This window comes from Sceloporus occidentalis, unplaced genomic scaffold (assembly GCF_023333645.1).
Source record: "Sceloporus occidentalis isolate IW3139 unplaced genomic scaffold, rSceOcc1.0.p SCAF_345, whole genome shotgun sequence".
NCBI lineage: Eukaryota > Metazoa > Chordata > Lepidosauria > Squamata > Phrynosomatidae > Sceloporus > Sceloporus occidentalis.
In genome coordinates, this window is record NW_028317325.1 from 511205 (window position 1) to 523081 (window position 11877).

An 11877-nucleotide genomic window follows, 5' to 3' on the forward strand; every position below is an offset into this window, starting at 1 on the left:
CAGTATAACGGTGCTATAAAAGAAATGTAAGCAAATAAGTAACCTACAACTTCTGCGTTTTAACTTACAAATCATTTACTATACCTCCTACTGCTCCGCTTAGAATCAAATGATAAAAGCTGAGAACCTGTGGTATCATACCATCCACTGACATGTTTTTTGGTTGGCACAATAATTCCTGAAGCTGCTTTCTCACTTTTCTGCACCTTGTGGGTGTTTTTAGAGCTTTAGAAACCACCTTGAATTATTTTTGCTTCTGCTTTAGGTCTCCCTGCATCTTTTTTGAAAATGGCTGCTCTCTGGACTGACGTCTTCGCTGACCCACAGATCCTTGAAGAGTTGAGGCCCGTAGCCATCGACAAAGCTCTTCTTCAGGGAGTCCTCATGAGGACGAAGGATGACCCCAATTCATCAGAAGTAAGTGTGGCAAGAAGACCGTCTTCGCTGTTCTGTTTTGCAGGCATGACCTGGGATACGTGGCTGAGGACATCGTGGCAGGCCTTCAACCACCGTCCGCTGTCTTGCCCTGGACTTTGGGACAGACATCTCATTAACCACAAATGTCATCTAATGGAGCCTCTTGTGACAAATGCAGAACCAAATAGGCAGACGAATCTTACACTCTGTGAGAAGCATTTTTTTTTTTTTTATGTATCAGACTACTCTGTTTTTGTAATTAAAGTGTTAGCTTTAATTGAGTACGAGGCTGAATAATGTGAGGCCTGCGCTGTGGGACAGGAAAATATGGGCCAAATGGTCGTTGTGCTCCTATATTTACAGCACTTTGGCCCTTTAAAGAGTTTATTTAGTATTTAATGCTGGTCTCTTGTATTTTTGCCCCCCCCCCAGGTGGTGAATTTTGCCCCATTTACACTGCTTCCCTCTCCTGTGCCCAAAGCTCTCTTCGACCAAGCCAAGTCTGTCCAAGAGGATTTCAACCTCCTGGTTGATCGCATTAGCCAGGACGCCTTATTCTTGGAACAGACTCTTTCCAGGTTTGTAGTCCAGCTACTGGTAAAGTATTCTGGGTGATTGAGTACAGCTCCCTGCTTGGTCAGCCAGAGGTTGGCGGAAGACGGGAGAAGTCTAGTTTGGTGGAGAATGAGATGTTATCTTGTGATTACTTTGAATGCCGTAAAGGGACAGTCTAATGTCCCATACAACTCGTCCAAGTATGTGTCAGTAAAGTGAATGACGGTCGTTTCTAACTGATTACTGTTTGATTCACCGGAGTTAAAGGAAATACAGGTACATTTTAATCAGAGTAGGGCATCGTTGACTCCAAACAATTGGCATTGTCACCATCCCAAGATTGGTTATATGGAATATATTGCACTCCAATGTGTTCTGGACACACATGTAAAATTTATTTTTATCAGCAACCCCTGGGTCAATGCTGGGTTCGTAAATATTGGAGTCGGGTTTATACTAAATTATGTCTGATTTTAATTGCAGCACCATGAAGGTGGATGACTTCATAAAAAGACTTTTTGAGATCTACAGACATGTTCAGGATGAAGGGTTGGTTCAGGTACAGTGATATTTAATTTTAAATTTTAATTTAGATCGCTCCAGTGCTCTGCCGCAGAATGAATATATTCCAGATATATCGATGCCGGCGGTTACAGACAGGACCGGGGGTCTGGTGTAGAGGTTGTAAAACAGTTCCCAGCACGGTGGCTCTCGGGGTAAAACAATGGGAAATTCAAAAAAGGCCCATTCTAGCAAATATGATTTCCTTCGTCTGTTTTTTCCCCATTTTGGCTCGTATTACATGTAGAAAGGAAGATTGTTCTGTATTTGTAAGAGGAGGTACCTTGATTTTATATATTTCAGTGCCCCCAGCATACCGGTATAGATCAAAATGTATTTTGATTATAAAATTGATCTGTAACAAAGATTTTATATCTTTTTAAAACCAGCGCTGCAAATGTCTTGCATAGTGTTTCTTAGTTGTGTTAAGAGAAATTTTGCTTTAAAAAGTTAGTAACGAAGTTCAAAGTCATCCTGGTTAAAAAAGCTTCACAACTCAACTTCATTAACTCAACACCAGAATGCAGATAAATAATCAACAGGTTTAAATATTCATACAGGAGTAGGGACACTCCAGCCATATGTTTAATGCGTCGTCCCTTTAACATTTCTTGTGGTCTGTTTTGCAAATCACGGGGGGATTCTGCAGAATCCTCCAAATGCAATTGCCCCTTTCCCAAGTTAAATGCCCCGCAGGGAGTGCACTCGGCCGAATGCATCTCTCTCCTGTCAGATTGAGTGCTAGCTCTGTAGAACACTGAGTACAGTGGTCTGTTTAGACCCCACTGCCCATGTGTAAAGTTTTCCCATTAATTTCAATGGAAACCCTTTCCTCACACTGATTGGCTTCCTTAGCTGTCAATCAGTGAACATACTCCCATTGATTTCAGGTTTAGGGTACTTTAATATGCATTCCTTTATAGTGGGGTGTCGGGAACATTAGATCATCACACGCTTTTCAAAAAGGCTACGTATTGAAACATGGAAACTCCGGTGTTGTCCTTCTTGCTCAGAAGGCATAATTTAATTTTTTCCCCCTTTTTCCAGTCTGTGTTTTTAGGCATTAATCGCTCCGATTACATGTTTGACCGCCGAGAAAATGGGACATCATTGAAGCAAATAGAGATTAACACAATCGCGGCCAGCTTTGGGGGTCTGACCTCGAGGACCCCTGCAGTACATCAGTAAGAAACTGAGAATCCAGCTCCCCCCCGGATGTATTATGAAAACCTGTCACACGTAGCATCTCTTTCAAAGGCTGTGTGTCCAGAGCACCTTATATACAAAGGGTTATGATTCATATTTGATCTCAAAATAGGTCTAAAAGAGGATGATACAACTAAAACATGAATACCGTGTTACAGTGCAGATTGGCATCATTAAAATGCAATTTTATCAAATAGCAAGGAATTTAAATTTTTTTTCATAAGAATTGCTAGAAGATGCTGTAGAGTGGGACCTTTTGGAGGAAAGGGTGGGAGATGCATAGATTAGTGTCTCGGCAGAGGGGGTAGAGGAATTCTTGAATCGTTGCTGATGACATCAGTGATGACATCAGCAGGCTACGCTTTACTTGTTTTTATCTGGGTTGAACTACTAGCCTCCTGATACTCAGCTACTTGTTCTTTAGTTCACCTACAGCTGTCGGACTGCACTGCCCCAATCTCCTGAAGAACTAAATATTAATTTAGAAACAAGAATTCTTTTAATTATGGAACACGCAAACAAAATGAACCAGTTGGTTATTTTCTGTGATCATAGTCCCGTATTAGCATTAAAATGTTTCTGGTCATCAACTGCGTCTGCACGTTCCCATTAATCCCCGTGTCTCTTTTGTTCAGACATGTATTGAATACCTTGGGTAAGACGGAAGAGGCGTCTAAAATACTTCCGAACAATCCGTCGTTTGGGATCACCAGCGGTATTGCAAAAGCCTGGGAACTCTATGGCTCTGAAAAGTAGGTGGAATCAAAAGTCCTAAGGGAACTTTGCATGTTTGCCCCCCCCCCCAATGTTCAGGGGTTGACGGGCCTATGATACATTACTCTGTTCGTGGTATAGAAAGGTGTGGCACAAGGTATATCTGCCCTCTTGTCACCCGCTTTTCTTTTAATTCCTGCTTTTAATGGCCATCTTGCCGCCATACAATGATGTCATCGTCTGGGATAATACAATGGAGAGGAGTAGATCTTATTGGTACATCTATGAACTTTGACATACCAGTCTGTCATCCATATTATGCAGTTCTTAATGTATATGTGTATATTTTTTATTGTTCTCTTGGCATCTCCTATTTTATTACTGCAAAAATTACTAAAAAGGTAATCAACATTTTCAACACTTCTCTGCAAAGCCATTTGTTGTGGTCGTCTAATTAGGTCTTTGGTCTAATTGCCGTAATGTTATTTTCCTTCACGCAGGGCTGTTGTCATGTTTTTGGTTGAAACCACGCAGAGAAACATATTTGATCACCGATATATTGAAAATGAGCTTTGGAACAGGTACGTTTATCGTATTAGGATTAAGGGTTTCATGAGAGGTCTCTGTTGTAATTTTGCAAATGTATCTTTGATCTGATTGGAAAATATATTTAGAATGATGAAGTGATCATACAAAAGAGGCATCATTGGTTATGATTATTCTTTCAGTCTCCTATGGACGTATTTGTACGTCCTAAAAAAGCGTTCAAGAAAGGCCTTTTGGACGTACATATACGTCCTGACTTTTTCGCAGATGCAGGGACCTATCCCTGCCGCTACACTGGAAATCGGGCTGTCTTTTGATAGCCTGGACTCCCTCCTGTCAGCAGAAGCCAGCATCGATTGAACATTGAATTTGATGGCAGAATTATTCTGGCAATCTGGTCGGACCATTTTTCCTGATGCAAGACTTGGCCCTCGATCTTGGTCTAAGATTCAGGATAGATTTATCTCCATCCCATGCATGTTTAAATTATCTCACTGTATTTATTTCTACCGCTCTTGATGGGAGGCTGTTCCATTGATCTACCACCTTTTCTGAAAAGCTAAACTTGATTTAAAAAAAAAAGAAAATAGTTTTAAGCTTATAACCTCTTGTTAAATTACTTTTAAGTATATAAATGTTCCTATCACATCTCTTCTTTCCTCCAAGCCGTACGTATTGAGATCCCCTTTAGTCTTCTCTGATATTTTTGCTCTGCAAACCATTTACAATTTCAGTAGCGCTCCTCTGAACTCTCTCCAAAATATCTTTATCCTTCTCCACAACTGTACATAATACGCTAGGAGAGCCCTTAAAGTGGATCTGTCTCTTCTCACATTCCGCCGTTTCCAGTTCTATATAATGTGATTTACGTGTTAAGATTTAGGATTGGAAGTTAATTCTTGGATACCTGGTTCCCTTCAGTAAATTTTAATTGAATCTCTCTAAAGCGCTCGCATTTAAAGTGGTTTTAGTAAATAACCAGAGTAAAACAGTGACGCCCTTTGGCGTCTGAATAGGTTATTGGAATTGCCTAATAATCCCCAGCAGTGAGCTATTTCACCCATTAATATTTTACAGGAATATCCGGGTCATCAGGAGGCGTCTAAGAGATGTGTTTGAGAGAGGATCTTTAAATGCAGAGAGGTGCCTCTTCGTGTGAGTATACCCGCTCGTCTCAGGGGCCTTCCCATGGAATATTCAGTTGACTTAAGCTGAACAACTCAAAGCTTTATTTAATATGTCTAGAAAGTAGACGCTTCCCTGGGGTACCATTTTCTTGCATTCTTAACCTGCGTTATTTGTTAGCTTGTTTCTGTAAGTTGAATTGTTATGTTATATACTACTTATGTCCTGTCCACAGCGCTGCAGAATATGATGGCGCTGTATAAAACAATAAATAATGTGAACACAGAGTATGCTAGTGTTTTATACGTCTTAAGATTGTAAGCTTGCGAGCCGAGTCTCTCCACCTAATGTATCGGTTTGTCTTAGTCTGGCAATTCTCGTCTCGTCAGACCCCTTGTATATATGTATTGTATTAAGCGCTGCGTAGATTCTTGGCGCCATATAAATAAAAGATGATGATAATAATAATAATAATTAATAATAATATCCCCTGAAGCCTGAGTTTGCAGGAGAAGGCGAACGCTGGGAAAAGCCCGCAGTTTCTCGGATAAATCGCTTTCATTGCTGGGTTGGCATTGACTTTTGTTTCTCTTGTAGAGATGGATACGAGGTTGCAGTGGCTTATTTCAGAACTGGATACATGCCCCAAGATTACAATGAGCAGGTCTGTGTTGGCATCACTAAACAAATAGACCCTGTAGCTTGAAATAACGTAGTGTGCATGATGGCAATTCGGTGTTACCCCAGTGCAGGCATTACGTACCCAACGCGTTTTGGATGGAAAAGGTATTATCTTTTAATCGCTGGAAAGGGATACCTGGCAGTTGTAATGCAAGATGCCTCTTGTACTGAAACCCATATAATGATAATAATAATGATAATAATAAGCAACAGACGTGTATCCATTTTGTATTTTTAGTGGATCCAAATGTTCTATTCCTCGGATTTCAGAATGGTGATAAACGCACAATTATTTTAAAATTAAAATCGCAGGAACACCTTTCGTATTAGTTTGTACCTTGCGTTTTTGCACCCACTCTCTCTCATTGCCGTTAAATATGGAGAAATATCTTTTTGGGGTTTCGCAGTAAGTGCTATTTTGTATCGCTGTATCCTTAGCAAATATGTTTAGTGTCTTTATCAAACAGTATTGTGGCCAAGAGTCTATCGGACTGGACCTGGTTAGTATTTTATAAGCCGATAATGCTAATGGGAGGCTTCACGCCGTAATCAGACTTGTGTACGCCTTGTAGGATTGGGAAGCCCGTCTCCTGATGGAGAGATCCAAAGCTGTGAAGTGCCCGGATATTGCCACTCAGCTGGTTGGCACAAAAAAGGTCCAGCAGGAACTAAGCCGCCCGCTTACTCTGGAGAAATTCCTACCGGATCAACCGGAAGCAGTTGCCCGGATAAGAGAGACCTTTGCGGGGTTGTACACGTTGGATATTGTACGTATATAATGATTTAAGCCGCAGCACGGAAGTGTTCTCTGAAGGCCGTCGTTTGCTCCTAACTTTGGGTTGTATATTAGGACGCCCTAAAATAATGTCTCAGGTGCAGCCCTCAGGTAGATATAGACGCGTCCACCTGCTATTGAGATATAACTATATTACAGTAATAATTGCCATCGGGTAAGAATCATGTATGGGCCATCTACCTGTCGGCTGCCCCTCATTACTAACCTTGGGTAACGCAGAAGATCGAGTGTGAGCTGCACTGAAGGACTTTGCCCAAAGTAAGAGAAGGGGAGAGGGAGAGGAGACAAGTGTGTCAGTGAGTGAGAGTGTGATTGAGTGTGTGTGGATGTGTTATTGCGTAACGCGGTGTGTGCATTGTTATCTGACGTTGGTGTGTTTGTGTTACTGTATGGTGTTGGCGTGTGTGTATCGGCACAGTGTGTATGGTGTTAGGATGAGTGTGTGAGTGTGTATATTCGATGGTGGCGTGTGAGGCTGGAGGTAAAATATTTGGCTCGCTGCACAAAGCACAGCTCCTATTGGGCTTTAGCCTCAGATATTTCTGGAAGTATCTATATAAATGTAGATTGTAATTTTTTTTAGGAAGAGCGTAAGTGCAATAGCCTTGTCTAAGTAAGTCATTGTTGGTGTAAATGATAAATTGGTAGATGAATGATCTAAAAGAAGAAATATATATTAAAGTGGCGGGGATCGTAATTGATTGTAATCAGATAAATAAGGTAAATGTTGCTTATGGTTTTGTGACGCTGTGTTTTTTTTTTGTGAAATCCAACTTGTTTTTTCCTCTTGCATTTTGTCGTGTAAAATTTGTTGTCGTGTAAAATTTGTTGTCTTTTATAAAATAACGTTGTAGGGTGAAGAAGGAGATAAAACAGTGAAAATCGCTCTTTCGGACCCGGAACAGTTTGTGCTGAAGCCACAGAGAGAAGGTGGAGGTGAGTTTGGGGTATCTTATTTAACTTATATTAAATACCATGAAGGATTTATCAAGACAAACATGGATAACTTCGTATACAGACGCAATATTAGAGGCTTATTATTTGCCACTAATGTCAGCGTAGGTAAAGTTAGCGCGCCCCCTAAGTGTTTGAACTTTAATGTTATTTGGCATGCAGATAAGTAAAAAACCTAAACTTTGGTGAATCGTTGGTAGGACTTTCTTATGGTAGACAGACGGTTATTCTTCTGTGTTTCTCGGTGTCATTACCTGCTTTTACACAATATACTTTTATTAAGAGATTATCAACCCCTTAAGACCCAGAAAAAACAAAAGCACAGGTGCCAACCATCAAACTATTGTGTAAAATATGTTTTTTTGGCTTCTTCTCGTCCTAAGGGAACAATATCTACGGTGAGGAGATAAGAGAAGTGCTGGAAAAGGTTAAAGACAGCGTTGAGCGGACCTCCTATATTCTGATGGATAAAATCAAACCGCAGCCTGTAAAGAATTGCCTCCTGAAGGCCAATGGCCGGTTGCAGGTTTCCGAGTGCATCAGCGAGCTGGGCATGTTTGGCGTCTATGTGAGGTGAGTGTACCGGCGAGTGTGTGAATGAGACAAAGTTATCGTTCTTTTCAGTGGGGTTCCCTTCTATGCAGCGCCGTAACGCTGTGCCGGCCTTCCCACCGCGTACCGATAAAGGTGTTTCCCAGGTAGGATCCGGTTCCTATTAGGTACCCCTGGGGCATTCGTACCACTTGCTGAAACCTGCTGATGTAAAGGCTTCTCCTGCTTTGTGTTTTTTAATCCTATTATTATGTCGATTATTGGCGTCTATGAAAGGGAGTCTTGTCATCCATTTCTGATCACTCTTCTGGTTCAGGGTCATGTGACCTCGCCTTGCTCGGGTACTCATTTTGCCCCCTAGCTTGTCATTAGCCGTGTTCATTTAGCAAATGTAATTACATCAAATAACTTGTAAGAATGATAAATCTGTTTAGCTGTGGAGTATCTGCGTGTTGCTATTAACCCCGTGTATGACTTTGACCGCGTTTTGTGTAACGCGGCTGAATCTGCTCTCCGTTTAGGCACGGCAAAGAAACGGTCCTTAACGAAGGAGTCGGGCATCTTCTTCGGACCAAGGCTACAGAGCATGCGGACGGCGGCGTGGCAGCCGGAGTGGCCGTTCTGGACAACCCTTACCTTGTGTAACATTGGACTGGCTCGTGAACTTGCAAACGCTCCATGTGCCTATAATCCCCACGCTGGACCTTAAATGAAGTGAGAAGGGAGGCCCTGAACGTTATATGAAACCATTGATTAGAGTCTTTTATAGCTTCAGAGCTTGGAGTGCAGGATCGGTGGCGTGTAAGTAAGAGCCCCTGTGTAAGTAATACTTTCCTTGTGCGGGGTCGCTATTATTTCCCAACCGTACCTGGCGAATTTAGCCCATGTAGTAATTCCATAACTATGTGATCCATAATCCTCTTTTCCATAGCATTATTTTAGATAACTATACTATTTATTTTTTTCCCACCAAAATAACACACTTGACGGAAAATCTAAACATTTCTAGGCTTGATGGAGAATTAGTTTGACCGATCAGTCATTTATTTTATGGATAACCAAAAGATGGAATAAGATATTTTTGATCTTCTGTAAAAATAATTTGGATCTACTAATTTTATGTACCAGCGGCAATGCACGCCATGATGCTTAATGGACAATCCTTCATTAATAAGTGAATTTAAGGTGAATTCAGTCTATCCCCAGACGCTGCTATTATATATTTCAGATATGCTGCTGTCCCTGTGCTTTTAATACCCCCTTTAGGATAAATTATAATATATGGGTAAGCATGGGTCTGGCAATGACGATGATAAATATCTTTTTGTTTCTTATATGATTGGGTAGCTGTTTAGGAACTGAACTTAAAGTAATTAATCCTGTTAAACTTGAAACATAGCCTTAAAGTTCTGCATCTCGTTTTGGTGCCATTCGGAAAACATTCCCAGTATTTAAGTTTTACGATATTAGCCCAAAACCGTAACCGGTCGCTCGGTAGCCGAGAGCAACTGAGAAGATTTACCTTAGGACTGAACTGATATTTAAGTCTTTACAATATGTTTAATATTTTCAAGGGCTGGAAATCTAACCTTCTTTCTCCAAATGCACAATGATTTTATGTCTCTTTTGAATTTATTGTTCAGAAAAATGATATCTTTAAATATATTTTAAAATGTGTGTATTTTAATGATTTATTTTATTGGCAGTGACTTTATGGAGTTTATCCTTTTAATCTACAAGCACTATATGAAATGCAAGGACAATTTGTAGAACAGGTGCCCCCCCCCCCCCTTAATTTCTGGCATCATGTGGCACACTATACCATTGCATCATTCTGCATGGCCTCGTGGTGATGTCATAAACAGAGGACAGCCCACATTTCTCTACGATTTGGCTTGGAATTGTGTAAGCAAACCTTGCTTTAATGTAGAACGTAAGAAATAATACACGGGTTAAACAACAGTGTCCCTTTAATCCATCACTAGAAATCTCTAAGCAATCCGTGTAACAGCCAAGCCGATTGGAGAAAATACAGATTAAAAAGCAGACAAAAATAATCAGATTGCCCAATTCATCCGTAGGCATCATTCAAATAAATGTGAAATTCAAAGTACATGAATGAAAACAATTTATTACATTTGACTAACAGACATACGTGGGAAACCAGGTGCGTTTGATATTTTAGGACTGATCAACGCAAGTTTTCATGTCGTTAATTAGGAATCGAAACCAGAACAATAATTATTTATCTGAAGCCACAACAGGCCCCAATTTGTTAATCCCGCACGAAGCACAGGTAGATTAAAACATGGTGACTGCAGCCCGTACTCAAGGACAAATGTTAATCATCTACTCCCTAGGGCAGGAACGTTCTGGCAGCTCTTGAGTCTTGGTATGAGAGTACCTAGAACGCTAGTAATAGACACATATCCGCTGACATGTTCCGTTTTAACAACGTACAATTAGAGTGTTTTACATAGAACTGTTTTTAAAAAAAGGGAAAAAAAGTAGTTACCTATTTTTGGGGTAGTCGGTAATTTAGGTTGGAAAAATACCCCTCAAATTCAACCCTTCTACCTCTATCCAAAATGGCCGTACCAATAGTCCCTGAAGGATGGTTGTCTTATTAAGAGGCAGTGCTTCATTCTAGAAGAGTGTTAGAACAATTAACTATCCTTAAGGGACAAATGGTGCCGGTCCGTCTCTTGTTAAATATTAAGGCCAGCTTGCAAGAGGCTACAGGAAACCTCTTGATGCTCTTGTTTCATCAGTAGGTCTCTGGTTGCATATAGAATACAGGGCCTTTTGTATTATACTTCTATACAGTTTACAGGTCATAATTTAAGAGCTGCTGGTCTTGCTGTATTTAAAAGATATCTTACGATCCTAGGACTCTTATATACACTCTCACTACTGTTTAGAAGTTTGGGGTCACTTCACTGTTTCTGAAATTCCTCGCTGTAACATAATTGCAATTAATTAACCTTTTGAGCTGAAACTTGGATCAGCGGACACAACGTGCCATTGGAACACAAAGTAATCACAAACTTTGGAGCGGTACTCTCTGTGTGTATTTTCTGCCCACTGACTGCTTTATAGGAATAATGCCCTTAAGTCGTACAGCTTCGTTTATCTTCATAGCTTCTGGATAGGTATTTTTTTTTCTTTCCTGGTTCTATTAACAAAACAAGACAATCTGAACAGTTCAGTAGTATGCAGTCCTCCGGGGTCCCGGCCAGATAAATAAAACCGAGGAGCTGGAGGTAGATGCCATTGTTTAGCGTAAAAGACTGAGATAAAACACCAGATTCAAATATCCAATCCGTTTGCGTATATATTTTTCATTTTGAAAAGTTTGGAGTGTTTTTGGTTTTTTTTTTACACAAAATACAGTAAATTAACCTCCTCCTGGCAACATATTTGTTACAATGCTATTAGAAACATTAAAATAAAAGTTTATCTACTAAGATATACTTCCAGTTACATCGAGGGCATTTGCTAGAGAAAGGATACACAGTCTGCGGAAGACTCTGCTTAACATGGGCTAAAGGTAGGGTTTTGGTAATAAATTTAGATCTAATCTCCAACTCGCTCGTGTAGATTTCAGTAAGTAAGTCTCCATGGCCAAGTTTCTGTGAGTTGCCTCCAAGTTGATTAGCTTTGAATAAAACCCACCAATGGAAAGGCCAAGTTGTCCTTTAGAAGCATTAGTGAATACCCCAATATTAGCATTATCATCTTTTATATACCCGATTTATACCTGTGTCGCT

General features: G+C 40.4%; 1 protein-coding gene across 1 annotated transcript; it reads left to right on the forward strand.

Annotated features, from left to right (window-relative positions):
* The first annotated feature begins 288 nt into the window (after positions 1-288).
* LOC149274174 (glutathione synthetase-like) lies at positions 289-8752 on the forward strand. Its single transcript, XM_089505751.1, has 12 exons — positions 289-417; positions 850-995; positions 1456-1531; positions 2581-2717; positions 3375-3491; positions 3954-4034; positions 5077-5154; positions 5722-5788; positions 6378-6572; positions 7456-7537; positions 7939-8128; positions 8629-8752. Exons 1-12 carry the CDS (start codon positions 289-291, stop codon positions 8750-8752), a joined length of 1422 nt encoding a protein of 473 aa, XP_089361877.1.
* The last annotated feature ends 3125 nt before the right edge of the window (positions 8753-11877 follow it).

Excerpts from the sequence above, each read along its gene's own strand:
- LOC149274174 (XM_089505751.1), top strand. The coding sequence starts at position 289 with ATGGCTGCTCTCTGGACTGACGTCTTCGCTGACCCACAGATCCTTGAA. Across the intron at positions 996-1,455 it reads TTGGAACAGACTCTTTCCAG|CACCATGAAGGTGGATGACT; the intron begins GTTTGTAGTCCA and ends TTTTAATTGCAG. Across the intron at positions 2,718-3,374 it reads AGGACCCCTGCAGTACATCA|ACATGTATTGAATACCTTGG; the intron begins GTAAGAAACTGA and ends TCTTTTGTTCAG.